This window comes from Eurypyga helias, unplaced genomic scaffold, assembly GCF_000690775.1.
Source record: "Eurypyga helias isolate BGI_N326 unplaced genomic scaffold, ASM69077v1 scaffold28623, whole genome shotgun sequence".
Lineage (NCBI taxonomy): Eukaryota > Metazoa > Chordata > Aves > Eurypygiformes > Eurypygidae > Eurypyga > Eurypyga helias.
Window position 1 is genome coordinate 4,558 of NW_010239899.1, and position 11,301 is coordinate 15,858.

At 41.3% G+C, this 11,301-nt stretch overlaps 1 protein-coding gene across 1 annotated transcript in view; it reads right to left on the bottom strand.

Annotated features, from left to right (window-relative positions):
* The window catches only part of DAZL (deleted in azoospermia-like), a gene marked incomplete at its 3' end in the record, with an annotated part of 13,092 nt that extends 3,931 nt beyond the window's left edge, over positions 1-9,161 (bottom strand). Inside the window, exons 1-7 of the mRNA XM_010148304.1 lie at positions 9,093-9,161; positions 7,960-8,094; positions 7,608-7,699; positions 6,211-6,262; positions 2,707-2,773; positions 2,249-2,382; positions 839-916 (exon numbers count right to left, since the gene is read on the bottom strand). Coding sequence (XP_010146606.1) covers positions 839-916; positions 2,249-2,382; positions 2,707-2,773; positions 6,211-6,262; positions 7,608-7,699; positions 7,960-8,094; positions 9,093-9,161 — 627 coding nt within the window. The remainder of the gene's footprint in view (positions 1-838; positions 917-2,248; positions 2,383-2,706; positions 2,774-6,210; positions 6,263-7,607; positions 7,700-7,959; positions 8,095-9,092) is intronic.
* Between the last annotated feature and the right edge of the window lie 2,140 nt (positions 9,162-11,301).

Consider the following 11,301-nt stretch of genomic DNA (forward strand, 5'->3'; position numbering starts at 1 on the left):
AAGAGAAGGCGGAGACCTTACAGCACCTTCCAGTGCCTGAAGGGGCTACAAGGAAGCTGGGGGGGACTTTTTACAAGGGCCTGTAGTGACAGGACAAGGGGTAATGGGTTTAAATTGAAAATGGGGAGATTTAGATTAGATATAAGGAAGAAATTCTTCACAGAGAGAGTGGTGAGGCACTGGCACAGGTTGCCCAGAGATGTTGTGGATGACCCATCCCTGGAAGTGTTCAAGGCCAGGCTGGATGAGGCTTTGAGCAACCTGGTCTAGTGGAAGGTGTCCCTGCCCATGGCAGGGGGGTTGGAACTAGATGGTCTTTGAGGTCCCTTCTAACCCAAACCATTCTATGATTCTACAATTCTAGTTCACTTTCAGTAACAGGACTTACTCACTAATTTCACTTCAAAAACTCACAATCAGCTAAGTGCCTTCCCAGACACTTTCAAAGCTCAAGAACACATCCTTTCTCTATACACATTCCACATTTATAGTCTGATAAGACTCAGCTTTTCTGTGTTAAGTAACTAACATTAACTACCTGCACCATGGCAAAGCTTCTTCCCACAAGAATAAGTACTACTGACCCATGTACTTTTTGCTAATTTGAAGTTGTTTTATCATTGCATATTAAAAAAATTAAACCAAGAAAGAGTATGCCAAGTTATTCAGCAGTTTTTATTGCATTAGAATAAAAATATCACTGATTTTGTTTTCACTTCTTACTTCTGTGAAGCAGGAGCTGAAGGGTAATATAATTCACAGAAAGAGAAACCCAGGAAGATCAGATTCCAACTGGTATCCAACCAGCCTTTCTGCAGCTACTGAAGAAATAACATACCTGATAGTTGTAGGCTGGCTGATATCCTACAGGAACTTGCTGCTGTATCAAAAAGGCTGGTGAACTGTAGGGGTATGTCTGCAAAATAAAGCTTTTTTTAAAACACGCAAGTTCAGGCAAAACAAACACATGATATTTGCAAAGGTGTTTATAAAGCCAGGAGCACATTTTTAGAAATATGTAGTCACATTGTTATTCCAATTACTGTTTCACATCAGCTTTCTATTTTAAAGCAACCCTTACAGGTTTCCCGTGGGGCTTCAGCACTTCAGGCACTAAAAAAAAAATATCTAGAAAGTGGGATTCTGCGGTGTATTACGTATCTAAAAATCCCACATTTGCTTGTAGCTGATCTTAAGTCATTTCAGGCTCACAACTCATCCCGTAAGCCTTCTAAAGTCGACCTCAAACAGACCAACTACCCTGATAATGGACTACAGCCTGAAGATCAGTTTATGGAGCTGAAGGTAAGCTATGTACTACAATTCAGACAATTTCCCAGCATTTCTCCACTGCAAGTGTTTTGACAGCGTTAACTTGGAGCCTTCTTAGCTTTTCCAGAGCTGAAGGCATATTCCAGCATTTAAGAGAGTTAGTTCCTCCTACACTACTTCACTCTCCCAATAAACTCTGAGAATCAGCAAGAGTACTCCTGTCACATTCTCTGCCTTAGGAAATAAGTATTTCTGCAAGTCACTGCAGGCAGCCCATCTTCATTTACTCAATATACGAACCAGTTTGCAGTTAACATCACCCTGTTGTACTGTCATATCATGTAGTGTTTTACAGGAAGAGACCATCATGTGGAAAGACTCCTATTCAAGGAGGCCAGAAGTACTCTGCCTACACCTCATTAAGAACACTTATCTGAAGTACCAACAAAGTGATACAGGTGCCATCCACACAGTGTGTTCTTGAAGACACAACAGCAGTTCAGGAACAAGAATTTGTCCTGCTGGGCTGGGGGGGGCAAAACCACAGCCAACTTCTGTTTCTGTCTGCGTTTAAAAAATACATTTTAAACTTTGTGGTTTATTCTGAGGCAAGGCAGCAGTGTATAGGATATCCAGATGCATTTGATATATGTAGCGCATCTGCAACAAGTAACAAGATCCTGAAGAACTGTTATATAATTAAACCTTAGCTCCACCTTCAAGTTTTCTCATTCTCAAAATAAAAAGAATCTCCCTGCCTTTTGTTTTATAAAGAGATCACATCACTGAATATATTTTTCAAAGTTTTGGCATTCTTTTAAAGTAGCTTGAAGTCAGGTGCTTCTTACTGGGAAGGCGATATGAAAACAAGCAGTTAAGCTAAGCTTGAAATCTCAATAGATATTCCTTAAGTGTTATGTGCTTGCACCTTCAAAAACATTATGATTCAAAAAATCAGTGGCATGAACGGCCTTACCTGAACATACTGTGTTACTGGGCTCATTACAGCTGGAGGCTGCATGTATGCCTCTGTATTCTGATTACCCCATACACTATGGAACTGGAGTGCAGGAGGATTGAAGACTAATGGTCTGGGATGCACATAAGAACCTTGTTTCAAAGCAAAAGAAAAACAAAGATTAAGACATTTTCACAAGTATTTCATCAGCAATCTGAATTTAAGCTGCAAGCGCCTTAAGTGTATTGACTGTTGATTTTATCTCAAAATTAACAGTCCTGTGCTACCAAACTGAGTTAATTATCAAAAAAACCTGTACATCACAGAAGTAGTGAGGTCATAACATTCAGTTCTGAAGTTTAATTGTAATATACATATTACATTAGAAAAAACAACTTGCAAGGATATTAATGTGTAATTAAGAAAAAATCCAAAATATATACTCATAATATGAACAAATTGGCTTATATACTTACACAAGTTTTGTTGCTTTCTAATTGCTGGCCCCAGTTTCAGCTTTTTGCCGTGGAAGTTGATTTGTGACTGAAAGGAAGACGGGTTATTCTGTAAGCTGGGCAATCAGTGAGGTGGGTGGTTTGTCTCGTTTTAAAGAGACCATACCCTGCTTCTACACCAGAGCATCATCAGCTCCCACGCAGGCTCACCAGCCTCCGCTCTCCTCTCACCTCTACACCTTATGCCTTTAGCTTCCTGCAGTGCTCTCCACACACCCATTTGCCAACTGACCAACTCCCCAAACCTATTACGTATCACTTACCTTAATAGCAGCATGCACTACTAGTAGTTTGCAACTACATATTACTGACTGTCAGCCTTCTGGCATTATAAACAGATTGCACCTATTCTTGCCTCAGTAAGGTTATTGACTTTAGAGTGACCATAGCCTGGGTTCACTGAAACCTTGTTTACATTGCCACTTAGCTTCCTTCCCACAACCCTACTAAGGGGCTTCACGTAACGTGTTAGAAGCTGCCCCCTTAATATTAGAGGAAATGGAAGGCTCTCTAAACACCGCTCTTATGTTACCTCTAAACTTTCACATTCCTTTCAGAACATCCAACAAACATGCTGCAGTTTCACAACTTTTCTGGCCAAAGCACCTACGCAGCACACAGACTAATCAAGAACGAGTGAAACTGAAATATGGGTCACGTGTTCCTCAAACACCCCGACCCAGGAATACGAGCATCTCAAACACCTGCAAAACCAGGCTGGAAGCACTGCCCAGGAGTCAGCAAATGCCCACGACTTGTAACTTCTCCTTCTGCAAGTTCTGCCCAAACGCTGGTGCACACAGAAGGCGGGATTTCAGACTTTCAGTGATGGAACACTGAATTTCAAGCACCCTCACTCCCTGCAAGAGTCGAGTTCCATGTTCTGCAGTGGAACTGCTTAGTTTCAAAACTAGAATGTTCACCCCACGGATGTAGGCTGACAAGGCACCACAACATCCTTACACTTCATGGTCTATTTGTACTGACTGTACGCAAGAAATTGTAATCTTGCAAAGACCAAAATCTTACAGGCTAAGTCTGGAGCACAGAAAGATGCTTTAGTAGACAGATTTAAGCATATTAATGTTCGAGGTACTCAGGAACTTCTCCACGCAAAACTCCCCAACTCTGGGTCTAATCTCGCATCCTCTGCTGACATGGTGACAAGAAACATGTTTACCTACCTACAAAGGTGTGTACAGCACACATGACCCCACCTAAAGTAGGAGCTCTTACATGGAGAAAGCTACACTGACATTTACAAGTGCTTTACACATCAGAAGTGAAACTTTGTTTTACCCCAGTTAATACAAGTTTGGTACCAAGCATTAAAATCAGCATCAGATGCAGATACAACCTATCTAGACTCTCTCTCATTCAGCACAAAGGACTTGCCTGCTTCAGAAGAAAACAGACACAGTTCGCATTAACAGACACCTTGCGTGCTTCTCCCATTTCTGCGAAAGAAAGTGCTCTGAGCAGCTAACAGCAGCTTTGCTGTTGAGGGTCAAAATAAGCAAAAAATGCTAAGAAATATCTTACCTGATCACCACCTCATACTGATAAAAATGTAATTAAGTAACACATGGCGGGGGGGGAGTGAAATACCACGCAGAGTTTGATAGTTTGTGTGGGGTGAGGTTTTTTTGGGTGGTTTTGTGGGTTTATTTTGATCCTGTAATCCTGCTGTGCCCAGAACCATGCAGCCACCTTTACCGCCTGAGCGATGAGAGCCCTTGGAAGACAGGCCTCCCCTCAAAGCACAGGGTAGCTTGCAGCTCAGAATCACCAACAGCTTCACTCTGGACTAGAGTGCAGTTACAAATGGAATCAGACAAACGACTTTCAGGGTGCACCTTGCTACAGAGCCAGGTAGAGGGACACAGGCACCTGGAGTAATTCCAACCACGGAGAGACACCATCCTGTTCACTACCATGAAAGACTGATGACTCAGGACATGTAACACCCGAAATGGCCTAGTGAGGCAATCTCTGCTTCTGACTTGAGCTCTAAATGCATGGTGTTTCTTCTTTCCCTTTTTCCACTCCCCACAGAAGTGAGCCGCTTTTCTACCTGGACATGCTTTCTTCCTGACAAGGTAGTAATTTGTACTGCCTGTACACCTGAAATCTGCCATATACCCCTGTAAACCAGGGGCCTTGGAGGACCCAAAGTCACATCAGTTAGTACTATATGAAGAGATCACGGAGAGCTTTAGTTTTGGAGAAAGGCACACAGAAAATCAACAGTGTACATGGCTCAAATGACAGCACTACTCAAGAAGTCTCTACAGAGATTGCTGCCCTGGAGCAAGCATTCCACGCTGACCTAGTACAACAGATCCAACCCATGGTAAAAAAAAAAAAAAAGGGTATTCTCAGATAAAAAGTCTGTTGCTCAATACAGCAGTATTTTTGTCAGCATACCATGAGAGTTGAAGAACAGCAAGCTTTAAGTGTTTTGGTGAGAATCAAGAAACTCTTGCTGGAGTTTGACTGCCCTCCACTTCGTTCAAACATGGTCTCTTCCCCCTTAAGAAGCTGGGCAGCCAGTAAACACATGTGAACATGTCACAGAACACTGAACTTGTGCCTGGTACGTTTATCTGGGTTTGTCTTTCAGATGTACTTCCCTATCTGAGAGCTTCAGAAGCAAATGAGAGACTATTCATCCTCAGATACATGGGAGCTTTCCAAGGCAGACTTCAGAGGGAAATATTTCAATACATTTTCACAGTTATCACACTAAGTTTTGGGAGAAAGAAGGAAAACAGAAAGCTTTGTCAGTGGTTTGTGACCTGCTGAAGTCCATCAGAACTAAATAACAGATTTGGTTGTAAGCACTAAGATTTACAACTTCTCTGATACTGAACTCTAAGAGCAGAAGGGCTGTGACAGTCCTACGCCTTCATCTCTTCTGTGAACTACAGGAAAACCATGACATGTGAACACCTGCATCTTTTAGTCAAGGAGGCTTAGAGAACACTTGCACTCTGGGTAACATCCAAATGCATGAATACTGCCAAGAGAGAAACACATACTTCAACTGCTCAGACACACGTAAAAATCTAATGCTGTTTCCTACAGTACTGTTATTCCCAGTGATAAATAATGCTGACAGGTCTATGCACCTGCCATTAGCACGAGGGTTGTGACATCCACCCAGTGCAGAAAGCTAGCAGACAGAAACGCATGAAGCTTTCCAACACATAAATGAATGAGAACGACCAGAAATACCACAACATGAGACATTCAAGCACGCCAAGGCTAAAAGTAATCTCATTTCTTACTTAAATATACAAAGATTCTACCACCAGTAAAGACTTTAGCAAGCTTACTTTTTGGGGAGCCCTAGACTTTCCCTTGTCCTAATTTATTCTACAATGTACATGACTTGGTTTCCCCTGGAAATGTCTCCAGACTTCATATATCAACATCTTCATATAATCCAGAGAAAGAACTTACCTCTACTATTTTTTGAACATCCACATTGTCCAGGAAAGATACAAATCCATACCTGAAAAAGAAAAAACAGGTTATTCAATAACCAGATTCTAGTTTGTTGGCTAAATTACTTTGAACAAGACCAGTTAACAACATATACACCAGGTACATTACAATGCATGCCAAAAGTATCAAGAAGGACATTAGTTTATAATTCAACATGAAAATATTTCCACTGCTAACCAGCAGTATACACTAGTGGGACAGAGGCAAGAAACTGAATGCCAGATTCTAGAATAATACGGAAGAGATGTAAGGGCTATTATTCCACTTCAGCTACTCAAAATGAGCACCACTGTTGATATGACTCACTCAGAAAATTAAAATAAAATCTGAATTATTATAAAATGTTGTATTTACTACAGAGGTTTGGATGAAAGCAGGCATTACAGGAACACTGACACCAGCAGAATTGATCCTTCAAGTTTTTTCAGTTTATTTCACTGCTCCCCTAGTTTACCTAGTCTATAAAATTTAGATCATTCCAGAGCATTATAGGAACAGTTGTGTCAACCAATGGAGTATGCCAATTCATTATCAATACTGAACATACACTGGCTAATTGCACATCAGAATTCACCATGAAGACCCACAAGGGATCTAAGGAAATAAAACAGATTTCCAGCTCATGCATTACTACCTATGCCTAAGAAGTCATAAACCTCTTCTTAGGATCTGCTCATAGAACCTTAGGGAAAAAAAAAAACTGAGCTGGAAGGAACCACCAGAGAAGCCCCTTTCTCAAAGCAGGGATAATTTCAAAACTCAAAAAAAGCCCCCAGAACTCAAAAAGTTAAGGTTCTACACATCCCTATGTAAGTGTTCCACCACAGAGTCGCAAGTCTTTCTATATATTCAATGGGAATTTCCCTTGCTTCAACTTTGTTCCCTCAGTTCTACTCTTCACCCAAATGAGATGACTTGTTTTCTCTGTACCTTATCCCCAAGTGTCAGAAGAGTGTGGTCCCACTGCCCTGCATAAACTATCTATCCTTCTCTTAACCATCCTGAACTCTCTCCAGATTGCTGTTAACTACACCAGCCATCAGAAGAGTCCTACAAAAGACCTGCCCGTATAAGCATCACATAGGTTTCAGGCTTTGTTTCCACTGGAAAAGTGACAGTAACCATCTTTTCCCTGAACACAGACTGAAGTCAGAAAATTCAGGCTACTCTTTATAAGTTTATTCAAATTCAGAAGCAATCTAGATTTACAGGTTCCAGTGTTCATTCACAACAGAAAACTGCAGCTCGTGCTAAGGCTTAAGCATGTCAAGTGTGTTGCTAAGTAGCCACTCGTATCACCTATGATGTCCACATAAGCAGCAGCCTAGAGCAACTATTCACGTTCCACTCACCCTTTGGAAACACCAGTTCTGTCAGTGATTATCTTCACCTCTTTCACAGTACCGTACCGTTCAAAGAAACTCCGAATTTCTGCTTCATTCATCTGTAAGAAACAAGGGCTTAAACTTCTCCAAAACACATTCAACTGATTTAAAGCAGTCAGTCCCTTTCTAAAAGCCATCTTCTACTACCCCAAGAACTACAGTCACTCACCTGTTCCAAAATTCTCTCATGACACTGCAATACCCTAATATTGGTAAAGGTATACACAATAAAAAACAGCCACCCAGGAATTAAATTCCTATTTCCTTCCCACTGAAGTACCCTATGCCTATCTTCAAAAAATTATAAGTATATAAATACCCTTGTATCAATTCCACCAACAAAGACTGTGTTTGGCACGACTTTTCCTTCTGGTAAAACATATCCTTGACTGGTTGTTGACAAATGGGTATTGTCCTCTGAGACACCTGCACACTGGGCCTCCACGTTTGCAGACTGAAAAATTTAAACAGAAACACGTATTTCAGAAAAAAAAATGATGGTGTACTAGAATGCCCGCATCTTCCTACAGATACAGCATGGGACAATGAATCCCAACAGTACCTTTCCAATTACTTAAAGTAGTTGCTGCAAATGGACCACTCGTTGGAAAAAAGCTGAATTAAATATTTTAAGAAACTTCAAAAATTTAAATCTAGACCTAACCTAGGCTACTTTAAGCACTCTGACTACATGAAGCTTCATGACCAGTGCTGCTACCACCAGACACACTGTAAGAATGCCACAACACTTGTAACTTGACCAATTCCTTTCAGATGCAAGGAAGAAGTTATTTAAAGATACAACTTACTGTTAATTGATTATCCAACAGAAAAAATTCCATCATCTTCCTGGTCAAAAGTCTGAAATACTTGAGATGCGAATAAGCTTACAACCAGCCTTAGGGCACAGGTAACAGGGTTATACTAGAAGTTCGCTGTAAGAAGGGAAATCAGATGCTACTCATTTTCTCAGAAAAAAAAGTAACTGCAACAGAAATATGACTACAGTTTGAGTTGTCTGCACCAAAGCAGGATTTAAGCATGTACAGAGGAACTGCAAAGAATGTTAAGACTATACAGCAACTACAGTCATGATGTGTTTTGCACATCCAGAGCTCATGTGCACACCTCTGGTTCCGAAGCATCTTGTCACAACCTTGGAGTGATGGATTCATTTAGTGCAGAGGGAAGATATGATGTTCTCTGAACAAACAGTAATTCAGCAATTTGTTCAGATGAACACACCATGTGCAATTCCACTTCTTGTCACCAATGCAAGCAAAGATGTGTTCCATACTCTGCAGGAGATTTGCAGTGTGTTTTACAAAGGTATTCGCAAGTAAAACACAACACAGCCCCTCATCTTCTGCTCTTGAGTGAATGGTTCTAGGTATGTGTCACGCTTTGTCTAGCTCATTAGAACATAAACTGCCCTGGCCAGCCCAGCATTACCTGTCCCTCTATATTAATGCACTCTGAAACATTAATAACCTTTTCCTTACAATTCAACTGGTACGGCATTATGCCTACTCCAGGTACTCCCAACTTCAACTTAATCAAATATATCTGGTATTTTTAAACCTAATGATTTCCAGTATGCAGCATCCAATTTTTCAATGTAGCTATTTTTGGGTTTAATGCACATATAAACTGCAGCTGTGAGTGCCAAGCGCTCATTCAAACTGGACACCCAGTAAGGGAATGAGAAAGCCGCAAGAACCAAACTATACAGGTGGCACATGACTTGCCCAGCAATTAAACAAAGCCAAAGCTAGACTTCAGCCCTCCAAGTATGACTGAACCAAATTAACAATGCACCATTAGTAAAAGCCAGAGAGAGTTTTCCTGCACCTCCTCTGCACAAGTTCTAACACTTGGCAGTTCAAATTAAGCTGGCTCAACAAAATTTGGCAGGAAGATTAACATGAAGTGAGCAGTTTTTCACCCAACTAGTATTCTGGTATTGTACAGGATTGCATCATCTTACTAGACAAGCAGCACATCCACCTCAGGATCAGTGGATGCAGAAGAGGAAGTGGAGATGGAGGCGGCTTAGCCTCTTCGAGTAGCACTAAGCCATCAATTTAGTTCCAAACCATTTCATGAAACCATGCCTTAGACAGAATCTGGTTCTATCACCAGGTATTTTTGCCTACCCTCAATTTACTCAAAGATTATGCTTCCTACTACAAATAAAACTTACAAGTCAATACTTTCCCCTTTATCCTCCAAGAACTCCCTCTACCCTCCAGTGAAAATGGAGGCAACTTCACTGTTCCATGGCAATAAAAATTGTGGAATGGAACATTTCTGCTGTAGAGAGAAAAGAGGTATTTCTCCTGAAAAGTTTTGTAGATTCATACACATGCACTTCCCATCCAAGCTCATTGTTCAGTTACATAAACACTGGTTTATTACACTTATTTAGTGCTTTTACACATTAATTACCTGAAGGAAAGAATAAACTGGCTACTTAGGCATTCTGGCAAATTGGTTAGTATCAAAAATAAGCGTTAATATCTATTAATACATGTATTTCTTACAGCTTGTGACGGACCTGTCATTTGAAAAATGCACAGTAGTAAAAGCCTTATAGTAGAAAGACAGGAAACTGTCTCCTCCTTTCAAAGTTACTTTTCAAGCCTTTCAATGCAGCGCTTTTGCTGGTTCAAACCAAGTACTGCCCTAATTAAGACAAGTTATTTTACCAGTGCAATGTGTGATTTTACTACCTAATGTAGCATTATGTAAGTGATTGTACCTCCACTATGGACAAAGAACTCCCACTGCTTCTTGAATCAGTGTCCAAAGCCTAAAACACCTAAGCTTTCAATAACCTGGAAAATAGTTAAGTTGGCAAACTGACTAGAATTACAACATCATCTGAAGTGATCCAACTCTTCAACAAATTCCTTAAGTGGGGCTGATGTGTCTATCCAGCTCACAAAGCATCTTTGAAATTAAATTTCTAGGTGTCAAGAACCTTGGGATTTATTCAAAGTTTTTCAGCTTACTGAAAACAGGTTGGTTTTTTTTTTCCCCTTTCTCTCATCACAAGGTAAATTTAATCAGTTTGCTCTTGACATTCCTCCAGCACTCACCAAGTTTAAATTGATGCCAGGACATGGAATTAACCTAACTACAGTAACATAAAGCTAGTTAGACTTTTTTTGGAGGGGGAGGGAGGGAAGCAAAAAAGTACTGTGAGGGCCAGGTGGTGGAAATACCCATTTACTCAAGCAGGTTACAAACGTCACTCAGTCCTGTGCACATCCAGGAAAGGAAAACCTCGTTGTTTCTGGCCACGCAAGTCCCTGATTTCTCAGGCTTCTCCCCATCTTTCCCTGACCTCACACGCACTTTGTTTAAAACAGGCTAATGGTTAATGCTTTTTTCCAACTTAAAAACTGCTGACAAAGGCCCTGCCGTGCAGACCTGTGGGCAGGGAGCGGTTACCATGACAGCACACCCCCGAGGGCGAGAACATGGCGCCCCGCACGGGGAGGCGCCCGGCGCAGCCCGTCCCGCCAGGCAGCAGGTGGAGCTCTCCGCCAAGCGCTGCTGCCACGGGAAGCTAAAACAACACCCTCCCGTCGCCTCGCGGGGAGGTCGGCGTTACAGTCGCCGATTCCATTCTGTTCAACGAAAGCCCCCGAGAAGT